The sequence below is a fragment of the Aquarana catesbeiana genome, linkage group LG06 (assembly GCF_042186555.1).
Source record: "Aquarana catesbeiana isolate 2022-GZ linkage group LG06, ASM4218655v1, whole genome shotgun sequence".
NCBI classification, from domain to species: domain Eukaryota; kingdom Metazoa; phylum Chordata; class Amphibia; order Anura; family Ranidae; genus Aquarana; species Aquarana catesbeiana.
Genome location: NC_133329.1, coordinates 108,951,876 through 108,972,890, shown reverse-complemented (window position 1 = coordinate 108,972,890; position 21,015 = coordinate 108,951,876). Strand labels below are relative to the sequence as shown.

General features: G+C 45.1%; 1 protein-coding gene across 3 annotated transcripts in view; it reads left to right on the top strand.

Moving 5' to 3' along the window:
- LOC141148855 (histone lysine acetyltransferase CREBBP-like) overlaps window positions 1–21,015 on the top strand; it is a 107,006-nt gene that overhangs the window by 36,471 nt on the left and 49,520 nt on the right. For 2 of the 3 annotated variants that reach the window (XM_073636657.1, XM_073636656.1), the window contains one exon: window positions 16,107–16,162. In XM_073636657.1, coding sequence (XP_073492758.1) covers window positions 16,107–16,162 — 56 coding nt within the window. Of the gene's footprint in view, window positions 1–743; window positions 772–16,106; window positions 16,163–21,015 lie in introns of those variants that run through there. The other variant, XM_073636658.1, reaches the window with a different exon arrangement.

Sequence of the window (21,015 nt, the reverse complement as noted above, 5' to 3'; positions counted from 1 at the left end):
AATTAGACAAAGAGTGAAAAAATAAATAAATAAATAAATAAAAAGTTGAAGAAGGCAAAAGCAGTTTACGCCCTGAAAGAAATCGGTATTGGTTTGGCTAGGGGGAAGTAGCAGAATGAAGGAAGGAGGAAAGTGGTTGAAAAAAGTAAACATATATATATCAATGATGAAAAAAACTGTATGACATGGGGAACAGATCAAGACCAAAATTGTGTTGTACTGTGTTGAAACAGTAAAATATGGAGAAAAAGAGGGGAGGTTGGTGGGACAGTGGATAAGACAAAGGATGAAACTGATGTTTAGTACTATATGAAATCGGTATGCGGATGCAGTTACACAGAGTGGAGGTGTGTAAGCAAGAGATTATATATAGACGACTCTTGCATTGCAATTAGTCAATGAACAAGAGGAGGACCGTAGGTCTCAATAAGATAATTGAAGATGACGAGTAAAAGAACAAAGAAAAAGAAGAAAGAAAAGAAGGGAAAAGGGAACAGAGAGTAGCAGTGTGTCAAATGAAGGGTGGGATGGGGAATGGGACAAGATATCAGAGCATGAATGACAGGTAAATTATAATAAAAATGTGTGAGCATTAATAGGTGGAATAATTTGGTCACAAAAAGCGGGTGTTTGCCACCCTGGTTATCATACGTCAAGGGGGGTTGTGACCAATCCACACTGTTTTTGCAGGAGAGCACCAACATGCCTCCATCCCAATATATGCAAAAAAATATGGGGGGACAGAAACGGGACTTTGTATGAGGCATGTGGGTGAGTATGTTGGGCTGAATGGTAAGTGTTGAAGTACAAATAAATAAAAAATGAAACAATATAAATACAACAATACATGTAATCTCCATGGATAGTAATAGAAGATAATCATGGTATAAGAGTTTTATTGACATAGGTATTTGGGCCGGATATAATCAAAAGGGACACATTTGAGACCATAGTAAAACGTGTTAACAACAATGTATAGACAAACAGGGTTCATGAATTGGTTGTACAGTTACAAGAACACATATACATTGTACAATCAGTAAGTGCATCAAAAGATCTAAACTCAACGCGTTTCTTGGCTTTAAACCAATCATCAGGAGTCCGATGCAATTTAACTGTATCAAAAACAATAATGTATCTATTAATGTGTGAATAGATATTTGTAGAAAAGATATACTGAAAATGTAATTTTCTGTATACTCACAAGTTTATGCAATAATTGATGATGATCTATGTGTTGCAATACGGTATTAGTCTGGGTCCATAGAGTCTCGCCCGGGGTTGAGGCAGAGAGCACACCCAAATATCGTCAGCCACGGCAGCCAAGGTGACACAAGCACCCACAAAAACCGGCAGGCAGGGACGTCTAGCGAGGCCAAGGAGTGTGGATGAACTAAGGAAAAATGGTGATAATAAGGAAAAGTATGTGAGCTGATAGATAAGTGGTGGTGGGAATGGAATGGGTGGAAGCGGCAAAGCATAGCCGTGGGTGCGTGGAAGGGAACTGAGACAAAACAGGTGTGAGAGTGATTGGAGAGATAGGGAGTGTGTACAGCAAAACACCATTGCTGTAATAGATAAAGCAAAGTGACAGAATGTGAGGAAATTACCTGTGTGATGGGTGCCCAGCCGGGCCAGATGTCTAGCATGCATGACGGGATCGTGGGGTGCCCGGCCAGAGACAGCCTATTGGCCTCCCCTCCCCTCACCGCGTCATCATGCCCGCGCACGACGTTGGCGTGAGCGCGCCACATATCAGCGGCAATATAAGGCTGTCTCTGGCCGGGCACCCCACGATCCCGTCATGCATGCATTTTATGACTTAGATTTCGCCGGATGTAAACAGCGCCATTGGGAAATTGGGAAAGCATTTTATCACACCGATCTTGGTGTGGTCAGATGCTTTGAGGGCAGAGGAGAAATCTAGGGTCTAATAGACCCCAATTTTTTCAAAAAAGAGTACCTGTCACTACCTATTGCTATGATAGGGGATATTTACATTCCCTGAGATAACAATAAAAATGATTTAAAAAAAAAAATGAAAGGAACAGTTTTAAAATAAGATAAAAAAAAATAATAATAATAAAGAAAAAAAAAAAAAAAAAAAAAAGCACCCCTGTCCCCCCTGCTCTCGCACTAAGACGAACGCAAGCGTCGGTCTGGCGTCAAATGTAAACAGCAATTGCACCATGCATGTGAGGTATCACCGCGAAGGTCAGATCGAGGGCAGTAATTTTAGCAGTAGACCTCCTCTGTAAATCTAAAGTGGTAACCTGTAAAGGCTTTTAAAGGCTTTTAAAAATGTATTTAGTTTGTCGCCACTGCACGTTTGTGCGCAATTTTAAAGCATGTCATGTTTGGTATCCATGTACTCGGCCTAAGATCATCTTTTTTATTTCATCAAACATTTGGGCAATATAGTGTGTTTTAGTGCATTAAAATTTAAAAAAGTGTGTTTTTTCCCCAAAAAATGCGTTTGAAAAATCGCTGCGCAAATACTGTGTGAAAAAAAAATGAAACTCCCACCATTTTAATCTGTAGGGCATTTGCTTTAAAAAAATATATAATGTTTGGGGGTTCAAAGTAATTTTCTTGCAAAAAAAAAATATTTTTTTATGTAATCAAAAAGTGTCAGAAAGGGCTTTGTCTTCAAGTGGTTAGAAGAGTGGGTGATGTGTGACATAAGCTTCTAAATGTTGTGCATTAAAAGGCCAGGACAGTTCAAAACCCCCCCAAATGACCCCATTTTGGAAAGTAGACACCCCAAGCTATTTGCTTTGAGGCATGTTTAGTCCATGGAATGCTTTATATTTTGACACAAGTTGCGGGAAAGTGACAAATTTTTTTTTTTTTTTGCACAAAGTTGTCACTAAATGATATATTGCTCACACAGGCCATGGGCATATGTGGAATTGCACCCCAAAATACATTTAGCTACTTCTCCTGAGTACGGGGATACCACATGTGTGGGACTTTTTGGGAGCCTAGCCGCGTACGGGGCCCCGAAAACCAATCACCGCCTTCAGGATTTCTAAGGGTGTAAATTTTTGATTTCACTCTTCACTGCCTATCACAGTTTCGGAGGCCATGGAATGCCCAGGTCGCAAACCCCCCCCCCCCCCCCAAAATGACCCCATTTTGGAAAGTAGACACCCCAAGCTATTTGATAAGAGGTATAGTGAGTATTTTGCAGACCTCACTTTTTGTCACAAAGTTTTGAAAATTGAAAAAAGAAAAAAAAAAATGTTTTTTCTCGTCTTTCTTTATTTTCAAAAACAAATGAGAGCTGCAAAATACTCACCATGCCTCTCAGCAAATAGCTTGGGGTGTCTACTTTCCAAAATGGGGTCATTTGAGGGGGGTTTGTGCCACCTGGGCATTCCATGGCCTCCGAAACTGTGATAGGCAGTGAAGAGTGAAATCAAAAATTTACACCCTTAGAAATCCTGAAGGCGGTGATTGGTTTTCGGGGCCCCGTACGTGGCTAGGCTCCCAAAAAGTCCCACACATGTGGTATCCCCGTACTCAGGAGAAGTAGCTAAATGTATTTTGGGGTGCAATTCCACATATGCCCATGGCCTGTGTGAGCAATATATCATTTAGTGACAACTTTGTGCAAAAAAAAAAAAAAATTTGTCACTTTCCCGCAACTTGTGTCAAAATATAAAACATTCCATGGACTCAACATGCCTCAAAGCAAATAGCTTGGGGTGTCTACTTTCCAAAATGGGGTCATTTGGGGGGGGTTTATGCCATCTGGGCATTTTATGGCCTTCAAAACTGTGATAGTTAGTGAGGAGTAAAATCAAAAATGTACGCCCTTAGAAATCCTGAAGGCAGTGATTGGTTTTCGGGGCCCCGTACGCGGCTAGGCTCCCAAAAAGTCCCACACATGTGGTATCCCCATACTCAGGAGAAGCAGCTAAATGTATTTTGGGGTGCAATTCCACATATGCCCATGGCCTGTGTGAGCAATATATCATTTAGTGACAACTTTTTGTAATTTTTTTTTTTGTCATTATTCAATCACTTGGGACAAAAAAAATGAATATTCAATGGGCTCAACATGCCTCTCAGCAATTTCCTTGGGGTGTCTACTTTCCAAAATGGGGTCATTTGTGGGGGTTTTGTACTGCCCTGCCATTTTAGCACCTCAAGAAACGACATAGGCAGTCATAAATTAAAGGCTGTGTAAATTCCAGAAAATGTACCCTAGTTTGTAGGCGCTATAACTTTTGCGCAAACCAATAAATATACACTTATTGACATTTTTTTTACCAAAGACATGTGGCCGAATACATTTTGGCCTAAATGTATGACTAAAATTGAGTTTATTGGATTTTTTTTAGAACAAAAAGTAGAAAATATAATTTTTTTTCAAAATTTTCGGTCTTTTTCCGTGTATAGCGCAAAAAATAAAAACGGCAGAGGTGATCAAATACCATCAAAAGAAAGCTCTATTTGTGGGAAGAAAAGGATGCAAATTTAGTTTGGGTACAGCATTGCATGACCGCGCAATTAGCAGTTAAAGCGACGCAGTGCCGAATTGTAAAAAGTGCTCTGGTCAGGAAGGGGGTAAAACCTTCCGGGGCTGAAGTGGTTAATGCTTCCCATTTAATGGGTGGTGAAGTGTCATCAGAAGCGTGATCCGCAAGGAAATTTGATTTGGTCTCCGAGATCCGCGCGTCACACCCTGGATCTGTTAGTAGCGAGTCGTTTAGCCGCCATGTCCACTTTTACTGGGGTGGAGGGGATCGAGAGTGTCGGGTATCTGGGAGAGTGGTCGGACCAAACCATAGAGTCAATTTCACATTCCGGAGACCAATCTAGACAACCATGGTCGATCAAAAAATAATCAAGGCGACTGTATGATTGGTGAACGTGAGAGAAGTGGGTGTAGTTTCGGGATTTAGGGTACAGTATCCTCCAGATGTCAATAAGATGCATATTATAGATGGCACGTTTCAGAGCCCGCAACTTAGGAAAGGATATAGAAGAACGGGAAGTCGAAGAATCCAGAAGTGGATCTAGAGGAGTGTTAAAATCTCCTCCGAATATGAGCTTGCCCTCCATGAAATCTGACAAGGTCCTTAAGTATTGCAAGGCTGATGGAATTTGGTGTGTATTAGGCAGGTATATGTTGGCTATCATAAATTTAGTCCCCCATATGGAAATTTTCACAAAAACGTATCTTCCCTGGGGGTCTGCCATATGATCGAGTAATTTGATAGGAAGTGACTTGTGGAAAGCAATAGATATTCCCTTAGATTTTTGTGTCGGGTTGGTACTTTGAATCCATCTATTAAAGTATCTGTTGGAGCAGGAAGGGGTGGAGTCAGAGTAAAAATGTGTCTCCTGTAATAAAAGCACGTTAACCTGATGTTTGTGCATTTGGTAAAGGATTTGCCCGCGTTTTGAGGCAATGTTGAGACTGTTTACATCATATGAACAGAATTTCAGTTGCGGGCGAGAAATCACTATGTGAGCCATGCTGGAGTGCGAAAAGCTTTAAAAAAGGGGGGAAGGGGGGTAGAATATAGAGGGTTAGGGAAGAAGGCAGTAGGGGAGAGTATAGATCAGAGAAGTGGAATGGGGAAGGGGGGAGAGGAAAGGAGGAAGTAAATTTTAGATGGAAAGACACCTAAGAAGAAGTGTCTAAGGGTGCTAATGTGTTCGCAAAGGCGAAGCACTGTGTGAAATGTCATGCTTTAGGCACAAACTGTGCCAGTCCTACTGTGGGAGAAAGGTCGAGATGGGTTGACCTGAGTCGTGATCCCAACAGCATATCAGGCATAGGTATCGTGTATTTGGCACACCTAATATATGATCTGTGAATGAGGCATATGGCAGCTGCTTTCAAGTGAAGTTGTCCTAAAAAGACGGTGTTGGCTCCCACCATTACAAAAAAGGGGGTTGGGGGGATCCCTGTTAACTATGAGGGAGCATCAGGCTCTTAGTCTCACTAAATAGATTTACCCAGTGTTTTAGGAATTGCATATAGGCTCCTATTCAATTATTAACATAGTATATATAATCTCAGTCACAGGAACAACAAATAAAAACATTCAACAAAATATGAGTATTAATTCCGATTGTTTAACTTCGGAGGACATACAATATGTAATTATATTGGCTCCATCTGACAGGTAAAAAATAAAAGGAAGAAAGGGGTATCGGAGGATCGATCCTGGGAGGCACTCCAGGCCCAAGTGGGATGCGTGCCTCACCTGCAGCTGAAAATCATTAGGATCGGAGGCCACGTCTTCTCCCCGAGTCGATTCTCCCACTTCAGTTAACATCAACAGTCATGTATCACATAGGGAGTGGGGGGGAGAACAACCTGAAACTGAGCGAAACATCATATGAAAAACATTTAGTGTATTCTGGTGTGACCTGACGCCCGTCACAGTATAAAACAAAAAGTGTCAATTACCTGTATTCTCTCCCGAACCCCAGCCAGGCAATTGTATTGGCAAAGGGCAGGAAAAGAACTGATAGTTCCCTCTCCATGTAGTCAAACAGTACCTGACCAAGTATGTTGGAGGGCATGGATCTCAGGGGAAATGACACAGGCAGGGGATCAGAGGGCAAAGCAAGCCTGCTAGGAATGCGTCAGAGCCATTAGGATCCCCCGGTGAAATAAATGGTGTGGAGGAACAGGATAATGCAGTTGTCTCCAGTGTACTATCGGGTCAATCTTCTGGAGAGGTAGTTGTCTTATTCCAGAGCCAGAGGATACCGATCCAGACCTATTACGTCTACGGCGTTGCGGAATGGGCCAAGTCCCATCTGTCTTGATTGGTTGTCTGGGGGATCCAGCCAGTTTAGGACATCAACCGGTTCTTGTTCAAGGAAGAAGTCAGGCAGCTGGTCTTGGTCTGATAGCACGAACCTGCTGTCGCCTCGAGTCACCTTGAGGCTGAAGGGGTGGCCCCAGGTATAGGAAAAGCCCCAGCTTGCCGTATGAGGTCAAGTAGAGGGCGCACTACGCGGCGCATATACAGCATATTGCAATCTGGGATCTGGGAACAGGTGGATAGAGGATTCGAAGAAGTCCACTGGGCCCAGGCTCCAAGCCTTCCACATTATTTCCTCTTTTAGGGTGTAATAGTGGACCCGCAGAGAACATCTCGGGGGCGACTATCTCGGGGGCCCCCCCACCCTGTGAACACGGTCCAGCTCAATTAATGATGAGGTCTCTCTTCCTAAAACTTTATTGAAGACGGTTATGACAGTGGGTTTCAGGTCCACTCCAGATGTTGCTTCAGGTATGCCTTGCAGTCTGATGTTATTTCTGCTAATGCGATTTTTGCTGTCCTCTATGCGGAGTTGCTGGTGGTGCAAGCGACGGAGGTGTGTCGCGGATGCGGATTCAAGTGCTGTTAAACGTGCCTCATGGTCATCTTGAATAGTAGTTAGAGCTGACACTGCCACCTCATTAGCTGTGACTTTTTGTCACTGCCATGAGGATCGCAGTGTGTTTAAAATAGCCTGCCACTGTCGAGAAGGCACGGAGCTCAGCAATCCATGGTCGGCCACGCCCCCGGGTGAGAGATATTATTACACATTTATGGTGACATTTGTCATGAATCAGTTGAAAAATATCCACATCTGATAAAACTATAGATTATGGCATTTGTAGGGTACCTTTAGCAGTACAAAAGATCAAAAATAACAATGCACTGCTCATTCCAAACAAACGGCAGTAAGAAGGAAATGGAGAGGTTCAGGAGTTAATAAAGGGGGCAGAAAAACACATTAACCCCTTCCTGCCGACCATACGCAGATATGCGTACTCGGCTTTCGGGGGTTATACCGGGATGATGCCCACAGCTGCAGGCATCATCCCGGTACCGTTGTTTAGAGCCGGCGATTGGCTATCCGTGTATAACAACCGATGTGGCTAAAAGCCGCTCGGCTGTTATACCGGAGCAGCGGGAGGGGATGTCCCCCCCTCCCGCCGCCTCCCGCCGCTCTTACCGGGCCTCCTGGTCGATCCGGAGGCTCGGAGACCAATCCGATGCCTCCGGCGGCTGGGGGCGGGCTGGAACGAAGCTGTGGGCGGCTTCGTTCCAGCCTTCAAATTGTAAACACTTCCCGTTTACTCGGCTGCCATTGGCGCCGGTTTTTAAAACGTACACAGTATTCAGAATCGCCGTTTTCGCGATCTGAATACTTTGAAGTGTAAAGGAGGGATGGGGGGTCTTTTAGACCCCCGATCTCTCCATAAAGAGTACCTGTCACCACCTATTACTGTCACAAGGGATGTTTACATCTGGTCCCCCCCAGTGTATCAGTGTATGCCCTCCTGATTCCCCCCCCCCCCCAGTGTATCAGTGTATGCCCTCCTGATTCTCCCCCCCAGTGTATCAGTGTATGCCCTCCTGATCCCCCCCGTGTATCAGTGTATGCCCTCCTGATTCTCCCCCCCCCCCAGTGTATCAGTGTATGCCCTCCTGATTCCCCCCCCCAGTGTATCAGTGTATGCCCTCCTGATTCCCCCCCCCCAGTGTATCACTGTATGCCCTCCTGATCCCCCCCAGTGTATCAGTGTATGCCCTCCTGATTCTCCCCCCCCCAGTGTATCACTGTATGCCCTCCTGATCCCCCCCAGTGTATCAGTGTATGCCCTCCTGATCCCCCCCAGTATATGCCCTCCCGATCCCCCCCAGCGTGTGCCCTACTGTTCCCTGCACACTGCTCTACATCCTACTGACCTCTGTACACTAACCTACATACTACTGACCTCTGTACACCACCCTACATACTACTGACCTCTGTACACCACCCTACATACTACTGACCTCTGTACACCACCCTACATACTACTGACCTCTGTACACCACCCTACATACTACTAACCTCTGTACACCACCCTACATACTACTAACCTCTGTACACCACCCTACATACTAGTGACCTCTGTACACCACCCTACATACTACTGACCTCTGTACACTACCCTACATACTACTGACCTCTGTACACCACCCTACATTCTACTGACCTCTGTACACTACCCTACATACTACTGACCTCTGTACACCACCCTACATCAGTGCTCAGACCATATGTCACACACTGCATCGAATTGGTCTGCATGGCTGTCGTCCCAGAAGGAAGTTTGCTGAAGATGAGCAGACTAAGGACATGGATTACTGGTACCATGTCCTGTGGTCTGATGAGACCAAGATAAACTTATTTGGTTCAGATGGCGTCAAACGTGTGTGGCAGCAACTAGGTGAGGTGTACAAAGACAAGTGTGTCTTGCCTACAGTCAAGCATGGTGGTGGAAGTATGTCTGGGGCTGCATGAGTGCTGCTGGCACTGGGGAGCTACAGTTCATTGAGGGAAGCATGAATGCCAACATATATTGCGACATACTGAAGCAGAGCATGATCCCCCTCCCTTCGGAGACTGGGCCGCAGGGCAGTATTCCAACATAACAACCTCAAACACACCTCCAAGACGGCCACTGCCTTGCTAAAGAATCTGAGTGTAAAGGTGATGGACTGGCCAAGCATGTCACAAGACCTAAACCCTATTGAGCATGGGTTAAGGCAATGCTGGAAAATAATGGTGGCCACACAAAATTTTGAAACTTTGGGCCCAATTTGGACATTTTCACTTAGGGGTGTACTCACTTTTGTTGCCAGAGGTTTAGACATTAACGCCTGTGTGTTGAGTTATTTTGAGGGGACAACAAATTTACACGGTTATACAAGCTGTATACTCACTACTTTACAGTGTAGCAAAGTGTCATTTCTTCAGTGTGGTCACATAAAAAGATATATGATAAAATATTTACAAAAATGTGAGGGGTGTACTCACTTTTGTGAGATACTGTATATACCATAGTTTGTAGGCGCTATAACTTTCATGCAAACCAATCAATATACACTTATTGGGTTTTTTTTATCAAAAATATGTAGCAGAATACATATTGGCCAAAATTTAGGAAGAAATTCGATATTTTTTTTATTATTGGATATGTTTTATAGCAGAAAGTAAAAAATATTGGGGTTTTTTTTTCAAAATTTTTGGTCTTTTTCGTTTATATCACAAACAATAAAAAAACAATGGTGACCAAATACCACCAATAGAAAGCTCTATTTGTGTGAAAACAAATGATATACATTTTGTTTTGGGTACAGCGTTGCATGACCGCGCAATTGGTGGCTGACGATTTCTGCAACCGGAACGCACTAGTGTGAACTGAGCACAAGGCTGAACCATTTCTCCAGCCTCAAATGATAGAGTCGCACCAATTAACAATCACCAGCATGTGAACATAAACTTATTTCTTTCTCGTACATCACGGGACACAGAGCCTCAGTAATTACTGATGGGTTATATAGGGTATCACTAGGTGATTGGACACTGGTCACACCCTAAACAGGAAGTTCAACCCCCTATATAATCCCTCCCCTTGCAGGGATACCTCAGTTTTTACGCCAGTGTCTTAGGTGTTGGACGTGTAAAGATGTCCTGTGCTGAGCTCCAAAGGGAATATCCTATATCCTATGCTGGGGCAAGCCAGGCGAACCGGATCCATTTCAAAGTGTGCTTTCTAGGCCGAATTGGATGGTACCCGGGCCTCGTGCCTGAAGAAACGAGGTTTTACCTGCAACGCTTCCTCTTTTTAGAGAGCTGGACCCCGCATTTCAGAAAATGGTTTTTCTAGCCTTATTTCTGGCCGGGTGCTTTACAACCCCAGAACAGAACAGAACCCCAGAACTGCGGATCCCCCTATCCGTAGGGGGCCCCAGTCTCTGAAGGTTTTTCCAAACGGAGCCCACCGTGAGAGGTGAAGATTGGGTCTGTATAACAGAACCCTGTGGTTGGATAAGGTAAGGGAGATTCCACAGAATTTTTTAATTCTAGTAGGTTTCTCCTTTAAAGTAAATGCATGCTATGCCTATTGTGACCACCGGGGGCTGCCAAGAGCACATACCTTCTCATGCTGATGTCTGTCTCAGTGTTTCACGCTGCACAAGCTCCTCCAGCCAAGCTCCAGGTAGGATGGGATGAGGGGTTCTCCTCTGGATATTCCCCCCAGAATAGGGGGAGGCCGCAGGTGGTCTGTGAGCCTCTCTCCTTCCTTCCCCACCCCCAGCCTTTCCTCTACACTTGTACAGGAGGGTCGGCTCGCGCGGGAAGCGCACGTTTTTTTAAAAAAAACTAGGGGGGGCGGTAGAGTGGGGGGGCGGAGCATCAGCGCGGCGTCCAGCGTGCTCAGACGCCCACATGCCGGCTGCAAGGCTATAAGAAGCACACTTTACAGGTGCACACAGCCTTTGGAGGGACACAGAGCTGATGGTCGCATGTAAGGTGGGACACAGGTATTCTCCTAGGCAGCATTTACTAAGGAAACACCAGACTGGGCATTTGGTAGCAGGGCTTTTGCCGGACTACATCGCTCAGCAGTCAGTGTTCATTTTGTGATACCTCCACCTTGTTGCTTTGCACTATGGGTAGAAGAGGTTCAAATACCCCAAGAACCAGAGGCTCTAGGGGATCTCCTTCAGGTTCTGAGGACTCCCTTTCTGCGGCACCTTCCCCCCCTTAGGGGCCAGGGACGGCTAGCCAGGGAGAGCCGTTGGGTTCAGGGGCTACACCTGCTTCTGGCACTTCAGCCCCTGTATACATTACACAGGAGGTTTTTTTCCTCAACCATTAATGGTTTAAAGGAAAGATTAATGGCCGTAATTGCATCTTCACTCAGTGGAAGAAAAACGCACTAGGTCTTCCTCTGTTACCCGGGACCCTCAGGAGAGGAGCTCTGGGATAGGGGAGAAAAATCCCTTTCAGAGGATCGGGATGGGACGGATGATTCCTTCTCTGAGGAATCAAGTGGATAAGGGCCCTCTTCGCTTCTCAGGATGAGAAAGTCTTAGTACAGATCCTTGCTGGATTGGTCCGCTCCACATTTAAAGTACCCGTATCTGAATCAGGTAAAGAACCCTCTACTTCTTTGGGGTCACTGAAGCCTCCTCAAACAACACATGCTTTTCCTGTTCATAATTTACTTGAAAAAGCTCATTTATTCTGAGTGGGATCACCCAGATAAACGTTTTTTCCGCCTAAAAAGTTTTCAACACTTTATCCTATGGAAGAAATGTTTATAAAGATGTGGGGGATACCGGCTGTTGATGCCGCCATTTCCTCTGTAAATAAAAGTCTGACTTGTCCTGTAGACAATGCTCAGATGCTCAGGGATCCTGTGGATAAAAAGATGGAATCCCTATTGAAGGATATTTTCTCCTTAGCAGGTTCAGTAGTTCAACCTGCAGTGGCAGCGATCGGAGTATGTCAATACTTAAGAGACCATGTTAAGCAGGTCATCAAGGTTCTACCTGAACAGCAGGCCCAGGGGTTGGCTAACCTTCCAGCGGCCTTATGTTTTGCTGTTGACGCCATTAGAGATTCTATCATGCAAACCCCTCGTCTTTAACTTGGGTTGGTGCATATGCGTAGAATCTTATGATTCAAAGATTGGTCAGCTGAAGCACCATGTAAGAAACTTCAGGCTGGATTTCCATTTCATGGTGCAAGGTTGTTTGGAGAAGACTTGGATATTTATATCCAAAGGTTCTCTAGTGGGAGAGCACTCTCTTACCTGTTAAGAAGAGGAGTAAGCGTCCCTCTTTCAAACGGCAAGAGTCAACCCCAGGGACAAAGAAGTCCTGGGGGAAGAAGCCTGCTAGACAGGACTCTAAGGCCTCTTTATGAAGGGGCGCCCCCACTCGCTCGAGTGGGGGGAAGACTGCTACAGTTCTCAAAAGCTCTGGCAGGAGGATTTTAGGGCAGATGGGTAATCTCCACGGTAACCTTAGGTTACAAACTGGAGTTCCACGAATTTCCCTCTCCTCGTTTCCTCAGATCAAATGTCCCCAGAGATCCAGAGAAAAAGCAGTCGCTCCTTCTAGCGTTAGAGCGGCTTTTGTCGCAAGAAGTCATTATGGTGGTTCCCATGAAGGATCAAGGATTGGGCTTCTATTCCAAACTTTTACGGTCCAAAAGCCAGATGGGGATGTCAGACCCATTCTGGATCTAAGGGATCTTAATTCGATTCCTAAGGATTCGGTCCTTTCGCAGGGAATCAATTCGGACAGTAGTCTCCATCCTGCAGGGCAGAGAATTTCTGGCATCGATAGACATCAGAGATGCATATCTGCAGGTGCCCATTTTTCCTGCTCATCAAAAGTTCTTAGGCTTCGAGATAGGAGGGCGCCATTTCCAGTTTGTGGCTCTGCCTTTCGGACTAACCACTGCACCTCGAGTGTTTACAAAAATCTTGGCTCCTCCTCTAGCCAGATTAAGGGCTCAAGGTATAACTGTCATAGCATACCTAGACGACCTGCTCTTGATAGACCGGTCGGTAGCCTGTTTGAACGGAAACTTGAGGACCACAGTCAAGTATCTGGAACACCTAGGTTGGATCCTCAACCTAGATAGATCTTTCCTAAAACCAATAAGAAGACTGGAGTATTTGGGTCTGATCATAGATACAAGCCAGGAAGAAGGTATTTTTACCTCAGGCAAAGATCACTGTCTTAAGGGAGCTGATTCTGGTAGTCAGGACCAAGAAGGGTCCTTTTATCCGCCTTTGTATGAGGCTGCTGGAAAAGAGGGTAGCTTCGTTCAAAGCAGTTCCCTATGCTCAGTTTCATTCAGGACTGTTGCAACACAGTATCCTGTCGGCCTGGAACAAGAGGGTTCAGGCATTAGATTTTCCGATGCGCCTGTCTCATGCAGTGCATCAGAGCCTCAATTGGTGGTTAATACCCGAAAGCTTGCAGAAAGGGAAATCCTTTCTACCGGTCACCTGGACGGTGGTAACAACGGATGCCAGTCTTTCGGGTTGGGGAGCAGTTCTGGAACAGTCTGTGGTCCAAGGGGTATGGTCCAAAACTGAGAGGACTCTACCCATCAACATTCTGGAGATCCGTGCGGCATATCTAGCTCTAAAAGCCTGGACTCTCAGGCTACGGGGTTGCCCAGTCAGGATCCAGTCTGACAATGCCACAGCAGTGGCTTATATCAATCATCAGGGAGGCACCAGGAGCCGAGCTGCTCAAAGAGAGGGGAACCAGATCTTAGTCTGGGCAGAGAAGCAGGTGCCATGCATATCGACAGTCTTCATTCCAGGGATAGAGAGCTGGCAGGCGGACTATTTAAGTCGCCAGCAGTAACTCCCAGGGGAATGGCCTCTGCATCACGACGTCTTTTGGGCCATATGCCAAAGATGGGGGGTTCCAGATGTAGATCTCTTTGCATCCCGATTTAACAAAAAGATAGACAGATTTGTGGCAAAGGATCCTCTTGCATGCGGGACAGATGTGTTGGTGATTCCGTGGCTTCGGTTCTCACTGATTTATGCATTCCCCCCTATTCTGCTACTGCCACGACTCCTTTGCAGGATCAGGCAGGAAAGGAAGTCAGTACTTCTGGTAGCCCCCGCTTGGCCCAGGAGGACGTGGTATGCAGAAATAGTAAGGATGATGGTGGGTTCCCCATGGACCCTACCGTTACGCCCAGACCTGTTATCTCAAGGTCCAGTGTTCCATCCTGCCTTACAAACGGTAAATTTGACGGTTTGGCTATTGAAACCTACATTCTGAAGAATCGTGGGCTTTCAGGTCCTGTGATATCTACCTTGATCAATGCAAGGAAGCCAGCTTCCAGAGTAATTTATCATGGAGTCTGGAAAGCTTATGTATCCTGGTGTGAATCCAGGGGTTGGCATCCCAGAAAATATGTGATTGGTAGAATTCTTGATTTCTACAATTGGGATTAGAGATGAAGCTGGCCTTGAGTACCATCAAGGGCCAGGTCTCAGCCTTATCAGTATTATTTCAACGGCCACTTGCTTCACATTTTTTGGTCCGAAACTTTATGCAGGGGGTAACGCGTCTTAATCCTCTGGTTAAGGCGCCCCTAAACCCCTGGGACTTGAATTTGGTTCTGTCTGTGTTACAGAAACAGCCTTTTGAACCATAACGTCAGATTCCCTTGGTCTTGTTGACAAGAAAGTACATTTTTCTGGTAGCCATTTCTTCTGCTAGAAGAGTATCAGAATTAGCAGCTCTTTCCTGTAAAGAGCCTTATTTGATTGTACACAAGGATAGAGTGGTATTGCGTGCTCATCCTAGTTTTTTTACCGAAGGTGGTTTCAGATTTTCAACCTAATCCAAGACATTGTTCTGCCTTCCTTTTTTCCAGATCCCTGTTCTTCGGAAGAAAGGTCACTACATTCTTTGGATGTCGTAAAAGCAGTCAAGACCTATCTGGAAGCAACTGCTCAAATTCGCAAAACGGATGTTTTGTTCGTGCTGCTAGAGGGTCCCAATAGAGGACAGGCAGTGTCAAAAGCTACCATTTCTAAATGGATTCGACAACTGATTATTCAGGCTTACGGTTTGAAACAGAAGATTCCTCCATTTCAGATCAAGGCACATTCCACAAGGGCTATTGGTGCTTCTTGGGCAGTGCATCACCGGGCCTCTATGGCTCAAATCTGCAGGGGCGCAACCTGGTCTTCAGTCCATACATTCACCAGATTTTATTAGGTGGATGTGAGAAGGCATGAGGATATCGCCTTTGGGCATAGTGTGCTGCAGGCAGCAGTACAAGGTCCTCAGGTCTGATTACACTCTACTTGGTTGTGGTTCCCCTCCCCTCAGGTAGCATTGCTCTGGGACATCCCATCAGTAATTACTGAGGCTCTGTGTCCCATGATGTACGAGAAAAAAAATAGGATTTTTTATAACAGCTTACCTGTAAAATCCTTTTCTTTTGATGTACATCACGGGACACAGAGGTCCCGCCCCTCGTCTAATAGACTTATATTGCTTTGCTAAAAAACTGAGGTATCCCTGCAAGGGGAGGGATTATATAGGGGGTTGGACTTCCTGTTTAGGGTATGACCAGTGTCCAATCACCTAGTGATACCCTATATAACCCATCAGTAATTACTGAGGCTCTGTGTCCCGTGATATACATCAAAAGAAAAGGATTTTACAGGTAAGCTGTTATAAAAAATCCTATTTTTGCTGCTTCCAGTATTGTGTATTATACTCATATTGTGATTTTGTCCTAATTAGATGGAGACTCCCTCTCTCAGGAGTGTCCTGAAGGACCCCCAGGAAACACATCATCTGTAAGTACACTGGTCTTTTTTATCTCTCATAACTCCCCAGTATTCTTATCTTATTTTATTTTCCTAGCATAGATTAGAAAATAAAAGTTGGTTGCTAAAGTATCTGTGTTCCAAAATGCTAAAACCACATTAAAGGTTTAATGTACTCAAGTAATTTAAAAGTTATTTTCACTATTTGTAAATCTGCAGTTTTTATTAAAATAAACTTGGTGATCCTGCCATGAAGGTCCTTGCCTTGGCACTTCCTGTTATAAGGTGACAACCCTATATTCCTGTCTCCCAGTTGTGCTCCTTTGCTGTCACCGTTACATGGGTTTCCAGTGGAAGCCAAAGTTGGCTGATCAAACACAAGTGAGGTGGATAGGGAATTCTCCCCGCTGCGCTATTGTATTATGACAGCAGGACGCCTCCGCTGTCAAAATACACTGCTTAGCGCTGCAGCCGATTGGCTACAGTGCTGATCGAACAAAAATTTACCTATATCCCATTAGAGAGGAGTGATCATTAGATCAACTCCTCTCAAGGGGAAATTTTGGTGGTTTGGTGGTTGATTGCTCCCACCTGCCTCTAGTAAAACCTTCCAGAGATGGAATGGGAAGGCCAGCTACTGAAGTTATGAATATTTTTTTGCTCTCAGCTGAACCCTGGGAGGGGCACCCAGAATGTGGCTGAGGGAGAAGATAACTGTTTGGGAGGCTTGCCCAGAGTGTTCTTGTCCTGGGGCTGCTGCCCCTGGGATGTAGCCTGTGTACTAAAGAGCTTCTGTTGGGCCTCAGCAGGTGTTTGGCTGAGGGCCTGAAGGAATCCAGATTGAAAGATATTTGCTGAAGGGCATGGAAGCTGACCTTAAAAAAGATCTTTTTTTATCACAGAAGAATGTTGCATGGAAGCTGGTGGGTGACAGCTGTCATATAGTTAGTCAGGTTGAAAAAAGACACAAGTCCGTCTAGTTCAACCAATAAAGAGAAAAAAAAATCATACAATCCCATATACACAATCCTATACCCACAGTTGATCCAGAGGCAGGCGAAAAACCCCCAGCAAAGCATGCTCCAATTTGCTACAGCAGAGAAAAAAATTCTTCTTGATCCCCTCAGAGGCAACTGGATATTCCCTAGATCAACTTTACTTAGGAAAGAATCCAGGCATTTTTTTTAAAGCAATCTACTGAGCTGGCCAGAAAAGCTCTTGAGTGAGTCTATTCCACATTTTCACAACTCTAACTGTGAAGAAACCTTTCCGAATTTGGAGATGAAATCTATTTTCCTCTAGACGTAAAGAGTGCCCCCTTGTCCTTGATAACCTTAACGTGAATAACTCAACACCGAGGGGGTTATTTACGAAAGGCAAATCCACTTTGCACTACAAGTGCAAAGTGCAATTGAAATTGCACTGAAAGTGCACTTGGAAGTGCAGTCGCTGTAAATCTGAGGGGTAGATCTGAAATGAGAGGAAGCTCTGCTGATTTTATCATCCAATCATGTGCAAGCTAAAATGCTGTTTTTTATTTTCCTTGCATGTCCCCCTCGGATCTACAGTGACTGCACTTCCAAGTGCACTTTCAGTGCAATTTCAAGTGCACTTTGCACTTGTAATGCAAAGTGGATTTGCCTTTCGTAAATAACCCTCCAAATTCACTATATGGACCCCTTATGCATTTGTACATAATGTTGATCATATCTCCCCTAATCTCCTCTTCTCAAAAGAATAAATTCAGTTCCTCTAATTTATCCTCTTTGCTGAGCTCCCCCATGCCCCTTATTACTTTGATTGCCCTTCTCTGCACTTTCTCCTGTTCCCTGATATCCTTTTTCAGAACTGGTGCCCAAAACTGAACTGCATATTCCAGATGAGGTCTTTCTAATGATTTGTACAGATGCAAAATGATAGCTTCCTCTCTGGAGTCCATACCACTCGTAATACAAGAAAGGACTTTGCTCGCTTTGGAAACCTCAGCTTGGCATTGCATGCTATTGTAGCAAGGTCTCTGGCCTCCTTCAGTCTAATGAGAACCTCCAGGGCCAGAGATAACTGACATCCTTCTGTATGTGGTGGGTTGTAAGGCATAGTGGGTGTAATGCAAGGTAAATTAATTGGGCGCCAGACACTTCTTGAATGCAAAGAGATTTTTTATTTCTCTTGAACAGAACTTTGGGAGAGAGGGTTAGGGCCAGGACATCCTTTTAGTAGTTGCAATGTTAATTGGCAGATTCCGAGACTTCTATAGGTAGACAGCCATGCATGGAAAGGCACCCAGCTGGACACCACATCTGCATGTGTAGACACACTGTCTCCTATGTAACAATCTTGAACAGTTCCTAACAAAGGTCACAATGAACTATTTCACTTCCTCTACAATCTCCTGTTGTAGATCTTCACTCAACTGAGTTCCCAGTCTCTCTCACTAGACTTGCTGATCCACTGTCACTGGATCTCCTGAGCTCTTCAAACCTTCTCGCTCAGTATCTTCCTCAAGCGTCACCCCCTTATCCCTGCTGGGTCCCAAGCTTTACATCCAAGATATTTCTCAAGCGTCACCCCACTGGCCTGCTCGGTCCCTCGCTTGACACACAAGTCTGCTCTGCAAGCGTCACCTCCACTGACTGGGTCCCTGTCTTGACACCTGCTGCAGTATCCTGATTCTTCACCATCCCCAGTTGTGAGAATTCCGCTCCGGTACTTGCTTCAGCTAATCACTGTGGTCCCTGGTAATAAGGAGTTGGTCCCTTAGTGGCGACAGCTTCCCCTCTACCTCCGACCATGACAGGTTCTTCGGCCGGCATAACCGTCACTTCTTATTGAACTGCAAGCCGCAGTCCCAACCTTGAGCTGCTCTCTTGCTTCTGGATAGGTCCTCAGACAGCCTAGCAGCCAGATGTGCCCGGGATAGGCCCAAACTCTGGCCTAGCAGCCCAGGCAATACAACACACACCCACCCAGACAGCAATCCAGGTGGCACAGAACACTGATCACCTGACGCCGCCCAAATATATAGGTTCTCCCAGCAGGCCAAGGGATTTAAGGAAACCCCTGTCCATTGGCTGAGACACCCCATATACCCATAATCTGACCTTGCAGTGCCCTTGTCTTATCTAATCCCACCAAGTGCCCGGCCACTCAGCTGCAAAAGAGAGAAGTGCAGCAATTAAAATGAAATCAATTAATCCTCAACAATTCGCCAAGGTAGCTATTCCTGGCAGGTAAATTTAGGAGCAACCCCTAAACACCAGGGTGCTACATCCTTCCCCTCCCTACAAAACTACGTCTCGGAGTTTGCAGAAAAAATAATTTAAGCTCTCAAGCCTGAGAGCGAATGTCCTGGCAAAACTGGGATGGATGGGTAAACAGGGAAAGAGTAACAGTAACAATAATACATGTGGCGTACCACAAGGTATAAACATAGTATTAGACACATGAAATGGTATATCACCTATGACAAAGAAATATTAAACGCTTTTTACAACATTAAAGGCAATGTATCACCCAGATATTTAAGATAGGCACAACCAATGACCTTATTTCGGTCTAGCTAATATATACATACAGTGATAAGGAGATATAAAAGGGTTAGTGTTGTCATCAGGTTAGGTCCCTGTCTCTCCTTGTCCAAGGAAGACGTACCAAAGCAGCCACACCTGAAAGAAATTAAACAGCAATGCAAATAATAACATCCTATAATAACATGGTGCAATATGTACATACGTGATTAAATGCTTTTCAATTGTCCTCAGCTGAAGACAGCATTGCAGTGTAAATACACCCTAGAAAATATCTGCATTATATACATAATGAAAGCAGGCCCCATTCTCAGCCGAGAATGCCACCCCCTTTCCTAATCAAGTATAAACTTTGTTATGGTTTCATCAAGTAATCAAGTAACAGTCCTGATGCATAGATGAGTCCATTATTCAAAGAAAGGTAAGAATTTGCCCCTTTGCCACAGCCTATTCTACCTAACTACACACCCAGTGTCCATGACCTGTCACAGTCCATCAATTTCACTTAGGGTGGACAACATTCCCAGCAGTCTCCCTTCTTTAGTGACAACTCCGGGGACAAGAGGCACAGATGCATTTAAGTAGCAAGCAGCCAGGCCATGGTGCAAGGGACCGCACTCTGGGACATAGGTCCCCTTGCAAAGATGTCCTCAATCTGTCCGTATGACAGCCAGGGACTGAGAAGATTTCCTTCTTCAATTGAAGAACAACAACCTGCTGAAGATCACAGGTCACTTTTCAGGGTGGAGCACCCCAGCAACTTCAACATTAACCGACGTGGCTCAGGTGGGCACTCCCTGTATCTGCTGGCAGCATTCAGTCCAGCACAATCCTAGCAGTACAGCCCTCTGGAATATTCTCCACTAGCAACAACTTGTATGTGAGTGCGAAGTGGCTATCAGCGTAGCGTCCTTGGTCACACAACACACATTTGTAATCCACAAGGAAAGAAAAAAAATATGTGCATCTGTATGGTATTCACCAATAGTACCCAGGAGCGGGCAAGATCAAGGTCTCTCCCTTTGCATTCATCGTAGTGACAAAGCGTTTAATATCCATTCGGTCTGGCCTATGGATAACTACACTGTCCAAGTTAATCTTACGGCCATAGCCCCAGGTGTATCTTTCGGCCACCTTGGGTGACCATTTCAAAAAGTCTAATTTGAGGGAGATCCGGAGGAAACTGCGCACAGCTTCATCCACCCATTGGGTTTCTTTCTCCAAGATTTCCTATTCCAGGTGAGCAGGTATGTAAGGGTATAGGTACCCGTATTCCTCTGCTACCTTCTTTATTATGATCCGCTGTATCTTGGACAGCCGAGGCAATGTCTTAAGTTCTCCATATCCGGGTAGGAC